The sequence below is a fragment of the Hippocampus guttulatus genome, chromosome 9 (genome assembly GCF_054856545.1).
Source record: "Hippocampus guttulatus isolate MCC_2025c chromosome 9, RoL_Hgut_1.0, whole genome shotgun sequence".
Taxonomy (NCBI): Eukaryota; Metazoa; Chordata; class Actinopteri; order Syngnathiformes; family Syngnathidae; genus Hippocampus; species Hippocampus guttulatus.
In genome coordinates this window covers 13,254,679-13,272,499 of record NC_141269.1, presented here as the reverse complement: position 1 = coordinate 13,272,499, position 17,821 = coordinate 13,254,679, and the positions used below count along the sequence as shown (strand labels likewise).

The 17,821-nt window shown below is 40.5% G+C and overlaps 1 protein-coding gene across 2 annotated transcripts in view; it reads left to right on the top strand.

Annotated features, from left to right (window-relative positions):
- ctnna2 (catenin (cadherin-associated protein), alpha 2) overlaps positions 1–17,821 on the top strand; it is a 238,571-nt gene that overhangs the window by 22,406 nt on the left and 198,344 nt on the right. For both annotated transcript variants that reach the window (XM_086120279.1, XM_086120280.1), the window contains 3 exons: positions 1,423–1,589; positions 3,097–3,216; positions 4,312–4,578. In XM_086120279.1, coding sequence (XP_085976405.1) covers positions 1,423–1,589; positions 3,097–3,216; positions 4,312–4,578 — 554 coding nt within the window. The remainder of the gene's footprint in view (positions 1–1,422; positions 1,590–3,096; positions 3,217–4,311; positions 4,579–17,821) is intronic.

The window sequence follows — 17,821 nt, the reverse complement described above, 5'->3', positions numbered from 1 at the left end:
GTGTTGTTGTGCAGGCTTACCCTATCATTGGACGTAATTCTGTTTTGTGTTGGTATTTACGGCATTGTGTTTGAAACCACCTTTTTTTTTTCTTCACCTGCTGCTTGGCCAATGTCTCCCTTTCCTTTTAATATGTGCCCTACGATGTCTGGTCACCAGCTCACCTGTGACCTTAATTAGGATGAGCAGCCACTTCTTTGCAAAATACAAAAAACTGGCACAGTAATACACTTATCTAATCAAATACCCCCCACCCCTGACCCCCAAAGGAAGGGTTTGATTCTCTCCTCACTAGAGCAAATGGACCTGATCACACATTTTGCCCTCATTTTATTATTGCTCGGTCAGCTTGGATTCTCTGTTGTTGCTTTCAACATTGACCTGAATGTGTTGGTCTGCTGACTCTTTTTCACGCGTGACAAAGCGGTCACGCCAGACCCATGGGATGAAAACTTTTTCGAATCAACAGATTAATGAAGTAGTCATGTGACTTTCCACTCCAAAAAATGAAAGTGAATGCGACAAATATGCAAATTCGTATTCTCCTGATTTGTCTCAAGCAACATCAGTTTCATAGGATGAAATGTTCCCTGTAAAATTGCACCGTTCACCTTGGAAAGGTCTTTTTGAAATGAGCACATTTAAATCTGTCCTCATCGCATCGACCCATGTCACTGTGCCCTCTTCCGCTCAGTTCTTGTCACTGATACATTATGCACATGCTTTCAGACCACAGACGGATTTGGAAGGCAAACTTCTTTGGCCTGTCACTTTTGAGCTACTCATCACAAGGCCAAAGAGACTTCTGCTTTAACTTGGGCATTATCAAATGTTATTATTGTTGGTACTGTATATTTAACTGATGCGTCACACCTGTAATCTTTCTCACGACAGTGTAGCTTTAAAGTGCTTTTATATGAGCACTCTTTCTTCGGCTTGAATTATCCTGTTCTTTCGACTGAATTTGCTTTACACTTTAATTCATTTGGCTTGATGTGACCAAAAGTCGGGTTCAACTGATTCGAAACTGATCAGCAAAAGCAGACGTAGTTTATGTATAATGTATGGTCTTTAGATCTAATTCTAAAGTAACACTTCTAATACAGGCCCAGGATTTTATTTTTAACAGGACTGTACCCCAAACATAAATTCCAGGTAACCTAATATTGTTCACATTTTTAATTGCTAACATTTGCTTTTGGTACTTGCTGATATCAATTAAGTATTTGCATTTGCATCATCCCAGTAAAGTGACGTTCAGCCTGTAGTTTAGAAACCGGTTCAATTAGATATAAAGAATATATTTATATTAATAAGAGCAAGAGTAAGAGCATCTACATCCTATCATTTGCATAGAATGACCTATGGTGTAAATGTAACATTGCTCTGCATTTATTATTATTATTATTATTATTTTTGCAGGAGAGACTATGCGCATTGCCTCCTCAGAGTTTGCGGATGACCCCTGCTCTTCTGTGAAACGTGGCACGATGGTGAGGGCTGCCCGGGCCCTGCTGTCTGCAGTCACACGCCTGCTCATCCTTGCCGACATGGCTGACGTTATGAGGCTGCTGGCTCACCTGAAAATTGTAAGATTGCTAATAAACCAGCAATGTTGTTTTTCGAATGCATTCGCATCGCATAACTGGCTGCGTGATATCTTGCAACATTTCAAACGTTTGACAACACCCTCCATCAGTATTAAAATGGAGAAGCAAATTATTTTATTTCCAACGATGACTAGAAGACACAAAAAGATAATATCTGATCTTTTATTTGAATGCATTTACATCTGCTTCTGATACACACGAACAAAATCTGAAGTTAGATGCACACGAGCATTACAACAAATACGACTTAAAATAAAACGGTCCATTGCTACTGCCAAACTTTTGCATTCTCCTTTTGTGATGCTCTTGTGGGATTTTGTCAGAGCCTCTTTCAGATCTTGTTTCTGTTGGGGCTGGGGTTACTTCCCACAAGTAAACAGGTAAAATGCAGTTTCTATGTGGTTTATGTCTGGGTATTGACTTGGGGAGTGTAAAATCATCCACTTCTTTGTGCTTAATGAACTTGTTTGCATTTTGGGCAGTGTGTTTTGGGCCATTATTTTGTTGAAAATGAAGCGTTCCCAATAAGTGTGGTGTCTGACTTTTCAGTTGGTAGCTAAAAACGTAGTTTTTTTTTCTTGTATTAAAAAATGTTTAAAAAAATTTGACTTGACCTCTGTAGAGATCTGAGTTCACTTTACTGCTCCCATTATGTGTCACATCATCACGAAAGATTAGTGAGCTCATCGCAAAAGAAACTGTGCAGCAAGTCATAATTACATCCACGTAGTTTCACAGATACATTTCTATTTATGAAATCATGAGTCAATTTTTTTCTTTCTCTATACATAAGCTTTTTCAGCACTTTGGTAAAACTTAATTAGTCCATAAAGCTTCTTCCAGAATTTTTTAGGCTCTTTGCAAAGTTTACAGTCAACATCAAGCTATAAATAAATGGAAAAGAAACTAAAAAATAACGACTGTGAAAGCAATGGCTATTATAAACCATTTTAAAAACTGAAATGATAAAATGGAGATACATTTTGGATTTAAGGATTAAAAACACAACTACCATTTGTGTAATTAAAATAAACATTGGGCTTGAATCCCCCAATGCTTTCTTCTCAATCCCTTTTTCCAGATCTATTTCACAGAGGAGCTTAGATGAAGCCAGCATAAGCCGTGTCATCAAAGCCCTCTTCCAAGTTATCTCTCACTCCTTTCCTTTCCATTACTTTTTGTAAAGCACTTTCATTAGGGATGGAAAGCAGTCCGGAATCACAATGTGCCCACATAATGGATGGTGATTGCTGAATTGAGACCCTTTTAAACTGCACATCGTAATGGTTAATGTCTTTTTTTTTTTCTAAATCCGCCTGCAATTCCATGTTGGCAGAAAATCGTTTTTATTCATTCAACCAAATAAATTCTGTAGCATTTTTGGATGAATGTGTCATTAAAATATATTGCTTAAAGCATTGTTGAAAATGTTCTGTGCGCATCAATTTATTTTGTGGGATCCATTGTGTGCCTATGTGTGTGGCAGGTAGAGGAGGCCCTGGAAGGAGTTAAGAATGCGACCAATGAACAGGACCTGGCAAACCGCTTCAAAGAATTTGGGAAAGAGATGGTGAAGCTTAATTATGTAGCAGCCCGGAGACAGCAGGTATGCCCTTCTTCTACTCATCTTACTTTTTCAAATATCGTAAATCTCTTCTGACCTCTGGGTGATATTCAGAGTCCGAAAATCTTACATACCGGTACTTCACCAGCACAGTGGTGAATCGGTTACTGCAAGACTGTCTTGGAAAGGAAGCGCAGTCGGCTCTTGCTGTGTAGAGTTCTCTTAATTTTTCTCTCTTCCTCCCATAGCACCAAAACATCGATGGTAGATAAACTTACGTTTAACCGTAAATGTGTGTATGGTTGTATGTCACTATTTGTCATATTTGTTTTATGAATGTCCCCCACAAATTACGCCTTGCAACAAGTGACTTCATACTTTGTGGTTAAAATCAAATTTATCCCTTGCCAAATTTTCAGTTTAAGTAAATTTGTATTTGTCAAATTGGTAACTTTTGGCTGGAAATGACGCATACAAGTGATCAGATTAATATATTTAATATTGATATAGTAAGGGTCAATTTTTTACTCTCAAGCTCAATTCATGTAGTTTATTCTTTTTTAAATCAGGAACGTGATACAGTATTAGCATTTCTATTCTATTCTATTAACTTGATTTGGAGAGATCAATAAAAAAAAAACAATGACTTTAACAGCGCCTACCAGAAATAGGCAATATGGACACACCTCCCTCCCCTCCCTCTTGGTAGTCGTCACGGAAAAGACCAGAGACTCAAATGCTAGGGTACACCGTGAACTGGTCGCCAATCAATCACATATAGACAAACAGGCATACTCACTCTAACGGACAATTAAAAGTCTTTTCTTAACCTTATGTGAAAGTTTTTGGATGCTGTGAGTATCAGGAATTAAAAAACAAGTGACCACTGGAGAACACAACTAACACAGAGCTGAGGATCAAATCCCAAATCTCAAAACTGAGGCAGATCTGATAAGCTCTAGTCTACAATGCTACTCTCTGAAAAACATGTAACTCTTAAATTGGCAGGTTTTGTTGCAGAATTAAAACCTATAATGTCAAATGTGTTCAAGCTGAATCCGCTTGATCTCAAATTATTTTTCATGGCTCTTTCAGCAGTAATATGCTTTTAAGTGCTAACTCAAAGCCCTTCCTCAGGAGCTGAAGGACCCTCAGTGTCGAGATGAAATGGCCGCAGCACGTGGAGCTCTGAAGAAGAACGCCACCATGCTGTACACTGCCTCACAGGCCTTCCTGCGCCATCCAGACGTGGCGGCAACCCGTGCCAACCGGGACTACGTGTTCAAGCAAGTGCAGGAGGCCATCGGAGGCATTTCCAGTGCCGCTCAAGCCACCTCGCCTACCGACGAGAAGCACAGCCATGCTTGCATCGGAGAGCTGGCTGCTGCCCTCAATGAGTTTGATGTAAGTTCACTGCTTCTGGATGCAATACAATGCGTTCAAACATACAGCATGTACCCTAATGCGGTGTAATATTACTGATGTCAAAATAACTTTTGTAGGTCGGTGTTGATTGATCACTAAACTTTCTGATCTTTATCTACGCATGGAATCTTAGTATCGTACCCTTTGGTGTACCACTTAAGCATCACCATGACCTCACAGCCGGTGAAGGGAGGTGGATGTAGAAGTAGGATTTTTTTAAGAATTACTTTACAACTTCATGAGCAAGGCACAAATGTTGAAAGGGTTGCACGTTGAAGCTCACAGAGCTAGTGAGGTGACTCAGGAACTGATTTTCAGGAATCATTCTTGGCGAATCTGCTGGATGAATGCAAAATCTGCAATTTGTGTTTTATAAAGCAATAAAGCACATACGTACAGTAAATGCTTTTTCCACAAAGACGCAGCTGCAATAGTCCAATTGAATAGTTGCAAATTCAGTTAATTAATTTGACTCTTTTTTTGAAATATATATTTCAAACTCAGTATCCGCTTTTGAACCTAAGGCGAAAAAAAAAGCTGGTTCTCGTCCTTAAAGCTGCGACCAAAGTGCTCCAAATCATTATCCATTGCTGCCACCTAGTGTATGTACATTGCCGATGAGGTACGAGCAAGCTCACTGTGATTTTGTATGCAGTGCAAGTGGTAGATCTGTGTCAGTTGATTGAGATGTCGCTGGTTCTCTTGGGTAATTATCTCCATCCTTGTTAAAGCATCCTTTGAAGGTTATTTAAAAGGTTTTTCTGGGAACTCTGCTGCTGTTTTTTTTCTTCAATGAGGCAAAAGTAATTGATGCATCAGTATTTCTTTCAGAATGTACTCTTGAGTTAGTTGGATGCACCTGTAGTTAGCATTTCTGCCTCACAGTTCTGTGGTTCATGATTTGAATTTTACCTGTGTGTTCCAAAAACATACCAGTTAATTGCAGTCTCTAAATTATCCTTTGGTGTGAGTGTGAGTGGCTATTTATTTATAATATTACACCCTGCCCTGTGATTTATAATATTACACTGCAGCGAAAAAGTCAGGAAAAATATACCTCAAAAGCCAAAGTTTAAAGTATCATCATGTGTGTTGCTGTACTTGGCGCTACACATCTTGTATCGCTTAATCTCTGTGACGATTTTTCCCCTTTTTTTTTTATATTGATTTTTGTAATGCCAGCAATGAAAAATGCACATGATGGAAGAGTGAAAACGTGTAATGATAACCATTGAACCAGGCATTAAAAGGATTTGTTTTCTTATTACAGTATGAGCAATGCAAGTAATGAAATATAACAAGGCTTTATCAAACCTTTATTACTGTGTATCCAGTAATACTGCCAAAACACCACTTGGTGACGATATTGTCTCAGAAAGACTTTTCTGTTCCCTCTCCAAAATTGTCTTTCAGGCATCTTAGGGAGATTAGTTTTACCTTATGTTAATCCATTTTATTATAATACAATGGGTACTCGGGCAGTGTTAATATTTTTGTTCTATACGTTCTCTTTAGAGTTCAATAAGGTTTTACAGTTTGAGTCGAGAACAATTTCACTTTTCAGTGTCCCGGTACATTATTTCCTTATCAAAAATGTTGCAAAGTGAGAATGTTTTGAAAGTCATCTAGTGTTTTGAAATGAATTGTGGCATTCTTGTGTCACTTTATGTCCGAAGAGTTTTATTCAACACAAATATTGATGTATATTTATGTATATGTTTATGTAAATATATTTATGCGTGAGAAAATTCAAGAACTGAAATACACTTTGAAGATCGCGCAATTCAAACGAATGCATACACCCTTCAGTTATTTTAGTAGGACCTCGTCACTGATGCTTGTAGTCCAAGAATATTGTGACTATTTGGCATCAACATACATTACCAACAGTCAAAAAAAAACCTAAAGAAAGTCTGCTGCTCTTAATTCAGACAACCCCCTTTCTTTTTTCAAATTCTGAAAAGGCTTTTGCATATTTTTTCTTTTCGCTGATCTGGCCCGTAGAAACCTTGTTACCACTTTAATTATATCTCTTAGTCTTTATTTTTTAATTTGACATTTTGATACTTTGTGTTCATGTTTAGAAAGCTTAAGAATATGTTGTATCTGTTTTATTTCAACAGCAGTGAGGATACAATCACAATTCAATTAATTTCTAAATTGTAAAACAGCAATTTTTAAGAGCTTTTTTTAATCAGCTATACTTTTCCTTCTCCCAAAGCCATATCCGTTAATTATGACATCACTTCATAAAAAAAAACATTATATATATACAGTATATACCTGTGTATATATATATATATATAGTAAAACTGTGTGGCTTTCAGACTAGCAAAAAGCTGCATAATTTGATTCAGCTGACAGGCAGACAGACAGCAATTAAATGAGACAAATTGCCCTTTACTTAGCCCTCTGTCCCCGCCTGTAGCTGGTACATGTTTAATTTCGAACTTACCACAGAGACATGACACAGACTGTGGTCAGATGCTCTTAGAATCGTAATGACCTGATACAGGAAGCCGTGACTCAAAGCTCTTGCAATTTGTCCTTGATGCTCATGCACACCAGGTAGCTGGATATTTACAGACATGCATGGATGATTGTTTGGTCCGGTATTGCAAGGAGAGACTCAGTAGATCGACGAATCATCTTACAGCGCAGCTTTTGATATGGCTATGGCTTTCAGTTTACCAAGCATACATTTTTTTCCATACAATTTATCAGTCATGCACACTTGGGGAATAAATTACAATTATTCTTTTCATAGTCCAAAGGAAAGAAAATCCAAAGGAAAGAAAATATGGCACCTCTCATATCCTCTGTTGTGAAAGGTTGTGCACTGTTTTTTGGGGGTTTTTTTTCATGCTGCAAGCTACCCAACAATCACAGACAAGTCAGCAGGAATATAAATGGCTGCTGTCTGTGCTCTTTAATTAGGGGAAGAAAACATCCTGAGGACTCTCTTGACCCCGTTTTTCCACCACAGCTAACACCGACACAGGCACCAATCTGTTTTGTTTTTTCGTATTAATCGCTGGCAGCATACAAATGTGTTTGCGGTCAGGCGCAGTGCATCATATAGACAACAACCATGGGCTCATAGTAGTAGTTAGCTCTGAGGGTATAGGGTTCCAATCTCGGCAATGTGTAAAGGCTCTACCTGTGATTAAAGGCTTTTTCTCTGGCTTCCTCCCACATTTCTAAAGCCATGCAGTTAGTATAAGTGATAACGCTAAATCATTGGTGACCAAACTGTGGCCTCAGGGCCATTTGTGGCATAACTACTCCCATTATTGCTGATAAAATGGTCTTAACATAGCGTTTTTTTTCTGTATAATTCGTACATAGTAGTAATATGATAAATTGGGATTTCTTGTGGCCCTGCGATTGGCTGGCAACCAGTTCAGGGTGTCCCTTGCCAACTGCCCGAAGACAGCTAGGATAGGCTCAGTGACGGTGTGGATGTGGGTGTTAATGGTTGTTTGTCTCTATATGTGCCCTACGACTGACTGGCGACCAGTCCAGGGTGTGGTCTGCCTACCGGCCGAAGTCAGCTGGGATAGGCTCCAGCACCCGCGGCTACCCTATTCAAGATAAGTGGTGTTGAAAATGGATGGATGGATAGAGTCAATGTAAAAATAATGATAGAGCACAATATTCCGTGGGTCATGACAAATCTGCGAAAATACTCTAAAATCGCTGCCACTTGCGTTTTGATCAGTGCAAGTGGCTGGCATTGAATGATTTTAAAAGAAGTTATCTTACCTTCTGGCTAACAGTTTCTGCTGTCATCATATGCACCATTGTCGGGGCGATTACTGTGGTGAAACTACTTTTTGCTGTGTGGGCGGCACCCCTCCTAAAATACAAAACATGAGTTAAAAAAAAAAAGGTTTGTATTTGTTTGCAACCATTACTGTGTTCCTCACCCCTGACTTGTTTCAAATCAATTTGATTCTTGCTGAGCAGTGAAAAATTATGTTATTGTGGATGACATTTGTAACATTAGAAATTACATTTATTGGAATCAAAGTACACCTTTTTCACAACCACTAGGTACTGGTAAACATCAATACAATGTGATGAATTATCGCAATTTCGTGTGTACTCATTACGCCCCCTCTATTTTGGATGATTTTAAAAAAAGTGTTAAACTCCAGAAATTATGGTATGATCCTCACGTAAGCTTTAAACATTGTCATGTGTATGACAGATTGCTTTGTTTGGAAAGTCAAAGAATGTCATAGTGGCCTTTGTATCCTTCGATTTTTCTGTATGCGGCCCTTGGAGTAAAAAAAAAAAAACATTGGACAACCCTGCTCGAATTCGTACAGAGGTGCGGGTGTTCTTTTGTGTGGATGTGTATGAATGTTGCGATTGGCTGGTGATCAGTCCAGTGCGGGCACTCATGGTCACTTGGAATAAGCTTCAGCTCACTAGCGACCAACGCGATAAATTGTATGGCACTGACAGATATTATATCCAGTATTCTGTCATTTGAGGGCCCAAGGCAAACCCAGTCATGCGGCTCTCCCCATCCATGTATTAAACTGACAAAAGTTCAATGATTAAGTCCTTGAAATCCTTCTTCAAGATTATTATCAAACACGTAAATGATCTCAATCCTTTTAATGTAATTGATAAGAACATTCATCATCATTTAATGTAGTTTAGGTGTCACTGGGATTTACATCACAGGTTAACTTGTTTTTTTTACACTTTGGTCAACAGTTAGTGTCTCATTACCCCATCCACATTCGTCATAGATATTTGGTGGTTCAACTTTTACATGCGGATGACTTTATAACATGAAAGTCTAAATTTAAACATTGCAAGTACAGAGTACATTCGAGAAATTTCGCTGGCACATGGAAACAAATTGGAAGTCAACCAGTGTTCACCCTCATTTATTTATTTAAAAGCATTAGTCGCTCAGCAAAAATAGCAGCTGATGAGTGTCAGAGAACCGTTGAAGACAAGATGCCTCCAAGATTGCTTCCAAACACTGTGGACACACCCTTGAGCAAGGCACCAAAGCCCTACGTACATGCAATACTAAATTTGGTAATCCGGTGTTAATTATTCTGGTGCTAGCAGGTTTATCCAAAATACTGAGCTCTGATACGAAGCAGTGTGTCGCGAGCACTGTCATATGCAAAACATCCTCTGGCAAAGATTGCCATTGGGATTTGTATACATCCCAGTTTATTAATTTGAACACGTCACATTATGCTTGCAACTTAAGCCTCAATGTGAAATGATTCCTGGCTTTCCATGTCTTACATTGTAAACTACCGTTAGTTCACTTTAGCCCATTAATTCAAAGCCTAAATATATTTTTTGAACATTGATTTTTACATATTCAAATTTTTTCTAACGGGCCCCCGGTTTGAACATTTATGACTCAGCTGCTAGGAATGATGCGTGACACAAAGGTTAGATTATCTTCTTTTCTTTAATGTGATTTTCCGATTCTGATTCATGAAGCCAAAGGGCACCATATGAATAAAACAAGGAGGAGGAAATAACCACATTACAACACCCCTACCCCTTAACTGACAAAAAAATTGTATAAAAGTACAGCGTCCCACTATACAGCGAAAGCGCTGTCATATTGGAATCACGTCTTTATTTGGGTATTTGTGGGAGGACAGATGGAGTTGAAGCCCCCGGGGTGTGTCGGGGAAAGACAATGCAGCACACATACAGTTGGCATAGATTTCCCTCTAGGTCGCAGCACACCACCACGATGTGTTCAAAAATACTCAATTGCATATGCTTCTTTGATAGTCTTCTAATTTGCTACTTTTTGTCTCACTGAATATGCACAATATATGATTTGAAGGAAGGATAAATATCATGCATGCACGAATGGACTAGAACACAGTCCCATTCATCTAGCAACTGCATTGTCTGAGTATTTCATAAAAACCTGTCCAGTCAATTTTGGTTCAGCCTGCAGAAGAAAACTGATATGTCTCCTAAAATTCTACTTTTAGTCCCCCATTTCTGTGTTGTGCTGCGCTGATTTGCTGTGAAAAGCAAATTCACAGCCAACATGAAACAAAAGAAAGGGAGCATTGGCTCAAGTATGAGTTGCATAAAGCAAGCCTCTTATTTCTCTGCAGCTGCTGCCGTTTATTAGATGAGCGAAGATGCGGAAAGTGTTCAATCTAACTGTGATTGCTACAAAATGGATTACCTAATACCGGATACTTTCCAGTTGTTCATTCCATTTTGTCCACCCCAAATAGACGCTCACTACCAACATATTTGAATATTTCTCTTTGTTTCTAAATCATGACCAGGGCCGTTGTTACACCCCTTTTGAGGTCACGTTTGCTTTGTGCGGATCAATGTAAAGCGAAGCGGCTGTTCAAAGATGTTATCCATCGGTTCGCAGACTGGCCAGGAGATGGCAGTCTGGGCTTACCATTGCCAAAATCTCCATTCTCAAGTTCACCTCCCTCTTCCTGTCTTTTCCATTTTTATCCCCTTTTCCCTTAAGTCCTTAGAAACAGAGATTTAGAGCTCGCTCATTCTCAGCTGAGCCAAAGTGCCTGCATCATCTTGCAGTGTTTTGCAGCCTGTGTGACGCTCTATCTTCGGACGCTGAGATGTATGGAGAGCCTTGAGATGTGATGACTTGTTTTCAGAGTTGTAGCCTGAGCTGAGAGTGACCCTCAGAGAGATGCCATCGCCGCCTTGAGAAAAATCCAGTGGAATTAGCAAACCTGTATGATAACCTTGTCAGTTACTGTATGTGTGTGCTCAACACAGTGCGGCATTGCACGCGTTGGTAGATAGTTGCTTTGAGCCTGCGGCAGAAACGAAAGATGAACTGGGTGGTTTTACGGTGCCTTTTATTTCCATCTGCTTGTCCTCTAGCTTTCTTGCTGTTGTAATTTCCGAACGCGTCTGAAACTAAAATAGGCGTTTGAAATGCTGGTGTGCTTTCATGCATTTTCTTAAACCATTTGGTCGCTTTATTGTACTCTCATGCAAAACTCTCCAATATATCCTCGAGCATTTAGCCACAACGTACAACGACGTGCTCATTCTCAGTCGGCATTGGCTAACCGGATTTACATGCTTGCACAATGCAACGTGTACATGACAGCCAACAAACGGTGGCTTCACATGTAAATGACTTTCCGGATGCTCCATGCATCCATCTGAGCAGTGACAGGTAATCGGTTCTATTAATGTGTACTGAAGGACATTGTGAGATGCTCCTTAATTGTGGCCTGCATGGAATTTACTATTAAACATCAGATGAGACATGGAACGCTTAGCAGTTTCTTCTTATTTGTCACAGCTGTTTTTAGTTTTTAGTTTATTTTTTAAGACTTGTTTGGTTGTAATGGTGCAAATGGAGCAAGGTGTGAATGCAGCGGAAATAAAAACGGAAGAGGCTTAAATTCCACATGATATTTACAAGGTATTTGTAATCGAGAAATAGAACAATAAAATGTCCGACATGAAGCGATAAATGGGGCGGGGATGGGGGGTCGGTGGCTGATATGGGGGCTTCAGAGCACTGTTTTGGAAAGAAGCTTTACTTCAGCCCGGTGCTTGTGCTCTGGATGCTCCGCAGCCTCCTGCCTGAGGGGAGAGGATGGAAGAGGTTGTGCGTGGGGTTGGTTGGGCCCTTGGTGATACAGTGAGCCCTTTTTTCTACATCTGCTGGTAAATATGTCTCTGGTTGTGGCTATTCCCTACAATCTTCTGAGCAGTCTTTCCCACCTTTTGAAGAGCCTTCCATTTCCTTATGCTGGCACTGAGGATGCTCTCCACCACACATCTGTATAAGCTCCTCAAGACACAGCTCTCCAGCTTGACACGAGAGAAATGGGGACATCTTGAGCCTTCTTTAGCAGACAGGAAGTGTTTCAGCTCCAGGATGAAATCCTTGGAAAGGTGGATGCCAAACTACTTGTAGCTGGAGACCACTTCACCACTTGGAGTGAGGAGGCGTCTGTTCCTCCTGGAGTCCGCCTCTATCTCCTTCGTCTTCTTCATATTAAATGCAGGGACAAATATTAATTTGTCCACCAGATGTTCTACCTCCTCTCTGTACTCTGTCTCATCACACTGGCCTGTTTATGGTGTTCCCCCAGCAAAGCACCTTCATTATAACATTCAATGTTTTCAGTTTGAATCGCATTCCTGTAACATTTTGCCATAACATCTGTGCTGTTGAAACATGTTGAATCGCAGACAAACTCGCTGCACACGGTCGACAACTCCTTTAAACTAATTGCAGAACCATGCGCACTTCAAGTGTTTTGATGCGTTCAGCGTCTGGGATTGTCCCCTTTTCCTTTTGTTTTGCATTCACGTCAGTTAGTGGTGGAATTGCAATTTCTATTGTTCATGCAGATTGAGATGAATTTATTCATCTGGTTATAACAGGGACACACACAGTGCTTTGGGTTTTCGTGGTCAGTGTATGCATTGTAAATGGATAACATTTCATCACATTCTTTTTTTTTTTCTGCCTGAGACAATCTCGAAGGCAATGGAAATTGCTTTATCAATATGTGCACTCCAACATGGATATGTCTTGAATCACTCACTCACTTACTCACTCACTCATTCACGTTGTTTTGTACGCATTCTACAATCAAGGCGACAAATAATGGGGCATCCGTACATTTCTCCTCTTTTTGGCTGCAAACACCACCACGGTGGATTTGAAATGAAATTAATCAGAAGTGCTTCAACTGCAGACTTTGAGATTTCATTTGAGGTATTTACATCCAAATCAGTTGAGGAATTACAACAGCTTGTATAGAGACTAATAAAGGTTTTCTTATCTTATCTTATACTGTCTTTGCCTCCTCCTTTTTAAGGGACCAAAAGAAACAGGACAAATTAACAATCGTGTATCACTTGGTTGCAAATCCTCTGCAGTCAATTACAGCCTGAAGTCTGGAATGCATAGACATCACCATATGCTGGATTTCATCCCTGGTGATGCTCTATCAGGCCTTTACTACAACTCTCTTCAGTTCCTGCTTGTTCTTTGGGCATTTTCCCTTCAGATGCTCATTCACATTCAGGTCAAAAGTGACCTGGCCCTTGCATAACATTACACTTATTTGCCTTTAAAAATATCTGGTTGCTTTCACAGTGTGCTTTGGGCTATTGTCCATCTGTGCCGTGACGTGGCGTCCAGTTCTGAAGTTCTGACGCATTTGGCTGAATATGAGCAGATAACATTGCCTGAAACACTTTAGAATTCATCCTGCTGCTTCTGTAGCATTCACATCATAATCGCCCAGCCCTAACTGATGTAGGAGAATTGAACTATTTATTTATGCTTCTTAGAAAAAACTATCTGCAGGAACATGTGATCAAGGCGCCAAAAACAACAGAGCAAGTGTTCTGCATGGAATGATGCACTTGACAAATGAAATATGAATAGGAGTCGTCTGAAATATTGGGAGATGGCCAGAGGCTAAAGAAACATTGGTTTGTTTACCGTTGTACAGTAATCAGCCTTTGCCTAGCTTTTTCTGATACAAACAGTAATGTAAGGAGTTGAGTCACTGGTGAATACGAATCAGAGTTCCATGCAAGTTTTAATTGGAGCTCATAGCCCCAAGGCCGACTCTTCACCATCATCTTTTCTTTCAGCTCAGTTTGCAGCTTTCAGTCAATGTTCATCTTCATTTCGATAGATTTGTCTTGCTAGAATGAATTTAAAGATGCATGGCTAAGGCACCAATGCCTGTCAGTTTCAATTTACTTATGTCATTTGTTCATCATAAAGCATCATGTGCTCTTTCATAATCAGATATTCGCAAAAAAGCCTATGTACGTGGAAAACACTTGAAATCAACACAAATTACATAATACAGAAATACAGGCATGGATTGTGGAGGGAAAAAAAACAATAGTAAAATAGTCCTTTATCCCCATGTGGCCTCTGAATGGAATAAATGAAGATACAATGCCTGATCCTTTACTGACTGTGGTTTCCTCGATACCCCGAGGACATCAGGCCATGGTGGAGGAACGGTGAGTATCTTTAAGAACAATTTCAAATGTAAACGGTGCACATTCACCACATCGGCCACCAGCTTTGAAGCGACCTCTGTGCTGTCATTTACCGTCCTCCTAAATACAACAAAGACTTTTTAAGCGACTTTTCAACCTTTCTTGCGGAAATCAGGCTGAGATATGATCATATCCATGTGTGCTGTCCGGAAAAACCACTAGCAAAGGACTTCTTAAGACTTATCGACACTTTTAATTTCATACAGTATGTGACCAGCCCGACACATGAACAAGGACATATTTTAGACCTTGTCCTTGCTTATGGTCTACCGGTGTCAAATCTGGAAGTCCTTGAAAATGGGATTTCTGATCACATGGCAGTTTTATTTGACGTAGTCTTATCGCATGCTGCTGTGAAATCTGCCGCTCCTAGTTGTAAACGCCGAATTTTTAACCCTCACACTGCTAGTCGTTTCTCTGATACCTTTAATAACCTTTGCGTACCCTCGTCTAACACAGAGGAACTCAACTCTTGGTTCAACTCATCATGCCGTGCCATCCTGGATTTGGTGGCTCCTTCAAAAACTGTGCTCCCAAAACCTAAACCCGAGCCATGGTTTAACGACATTACCCGCGCAGCTAGGCAGGGGTGTCGCAAAGCCGAACGCAAGTGGAAAAATGACAAATTGCATGTCTTTTCTCAAATTTGGAAAGACTGCTGGCGTAACTACCAGCTCACAGTAAAAGAGGCCAAAAGAGAATATCTGTCGGACCTTATTCAAGCTAACCGTCACAACCCACGCGCACTATTTAAAACGATAGATTCTGTACTCAAACCCCCTCTGCCTACTTGCTCGGATTCTTCACCCGAGATGTGCAACAGATTCCTTCAGTTTTTCATTGATAAGGTCTCTACAGCTAGGACTCCGGTCTCAAAAACCGCATCTGACCCCTCTGTCCATGTTCCATGTTCAGCTGTGCTAAATTCATTTGAAACTGTGTCCTTGATGCTTTTGGAGGATGTAGTTCGCCAGACGAAGCCATCTGGCTCCTCTTGCGACTCTCTTCCCCCACACTTCTTTCAGGAGGTTCTCCCGAGTGTTGGCGCATCGGTTTTGGATATCATCAACAGCAGCCTCTCTTCTGGTATAGTTCCACAACAGTTTAAACATGCTGTGGTCCAACCCTTGATCAAGAAACCTGGTCTTGATCCAGATGTGCTGTCAAGTTTCAGGCCCATTTCCAAACTGCCTTTCATTTCCAAAATTCTGGAAAAAGTGGTGCACATGCAGTTGAAATTTTTCTTGGATGAACATAACATCTTGGAGGTCTTCCAGTCAGGTTTCAAGACGATGCATAGCACGGAGTCAGCCCTGTTACGCGTTTCTAATGACATCCTCCTGGCAAATGACGCTGGAGACCACATGTGTCTAGTTTTATTGGACTTAACTGCAGCATTTGATACAGTGGATCACAGTATTCTGCTGACTCGTTTGCAGCAGTTGGTGGGCATTGGCGGCAGTGCTCTTGAGTGGTTTAGGTCCTATTTAGCTGACAGAACCTTTTGTGTCAGCCTTGGCTGCTCTGAGTCACGCACTGCTCCCCTGTCATGTGGTGTTCCACAGGGCTCAATCCTGGGGCCTCTGCTGTTCTCGCTGTATCTGCTCCCATTGGGTTCCATCTTAAGGAAACATGGTATTCCCTTCCACTGCTATGCAGATAACTGCCAGATCTATGTCCCACTGAGCAAGAAAGACGCCTTCTCATTAAGGCCACTCCTATCCTGTCTGGAAGAAATCAAAATCTGGTTGGCACAAAGTTTCTTGAAATTCAATGAAAAGAAGACAGAGGTGATATTGTTTGGTCCCAGTGGCCCTTGTACATCCCATCCTCTAGACTTGGGCCCCCTGTCTCCTTACCTTAAGTCAACAGTCTCAAACTTGGGCCTTAAACTGGACAGTGATTTCAAACTTGATCGGCAAATTGGTGCCATTGTTAAATCCAGCTTCTTTCACCTTAGACAGCTGGCCAAAATAAAACCTCTCCTCTCACATGAACACTTTGAGACAGTAATTCATGCCTTTGTCACATCCTGGCTCGATTACTGCAATGCCCTTTACTTTGGAGTCCGCCAGTCCTTCATTAAGCGCCTTCAGCTGGTCCAGAATGCCGCTGCTCGCTTCTTGACTGGTACTCGTAAGAGGGAGCACATAACTCCTACTCTGGCATCCCTTCACTGGCTCCCCATACATTTTAGAGTTATTTTCAAGATCCTCTTATTTGTTTTCAAATCTCTGAATAATCTCACGCCACCTTACCTCTCTGAGCTCATCCGCCCCTACACACCTGCCCGGCGCCTCAGGTCTGTGGACCAGACATTATTAGAAGTACCAAGAACTAAACTGAGGCTCAGAAGGGTCGAGCCTTTTCTGTTGCTGGTCCCTCTCTCTGGAATGACCTCCCACTGAACATTCGGCAAGCCTCCTCGCTGCCCATCTTCAAAACCCTCCTCAAAACTCACTTGTATTCTTTGGCATTCGACTCAGCATGACTTAGATTTGTTCTTGGTTTTACTGTTTGGTGCTTTCTACCGCCTTTATTACCGATTTGTCTTACTGTTTATTGTGCATGTTAAATTGCTCCATGTACAGCACTTTGTATGCAGCGATGGCTGTTTGAAAGTGCTCTATAAATACAGTTGACTTGACTTGACTTGACTAATGCAAAATAGATATTTTTTTTGTGTAGCTTGAACTGTATGATGGCAGTTTTTGGATCATTCTGTGTAATTGTGCAGGGCAATACAGTACATACGATATAAAGACACTACAGTATTTCTTTCACCGAATGTTTCTGTTTGCAGAGTGCTCAATTGGGATTCTTAGTCAGAGCTATGTTTTGCAAATACTGGTGCAAACCATTAAACACTCAAGAGAAGTTGTTTAACACCTCACTTATTTGGTCTTTGAAATCTGGAGCCATTAAAAAAATAATGAATAAAAATCTTAGCCAGCACAAAAGTCATCCACTGTGAAACCTACAACAATAAAATCACAATTTAAATTTGTTGCGATACAGTCGCAGAGGTTTCTGGTCAAAATGTGCAACGTCACTCTTGCACTCATGCTTTTAATGATTTCAAGGTCGCAGTGGATTCTTCATGTATTTAATGAAGAAAACACCTTTTCTCGTGTAATGAGTTGATGCCTCGCTGATG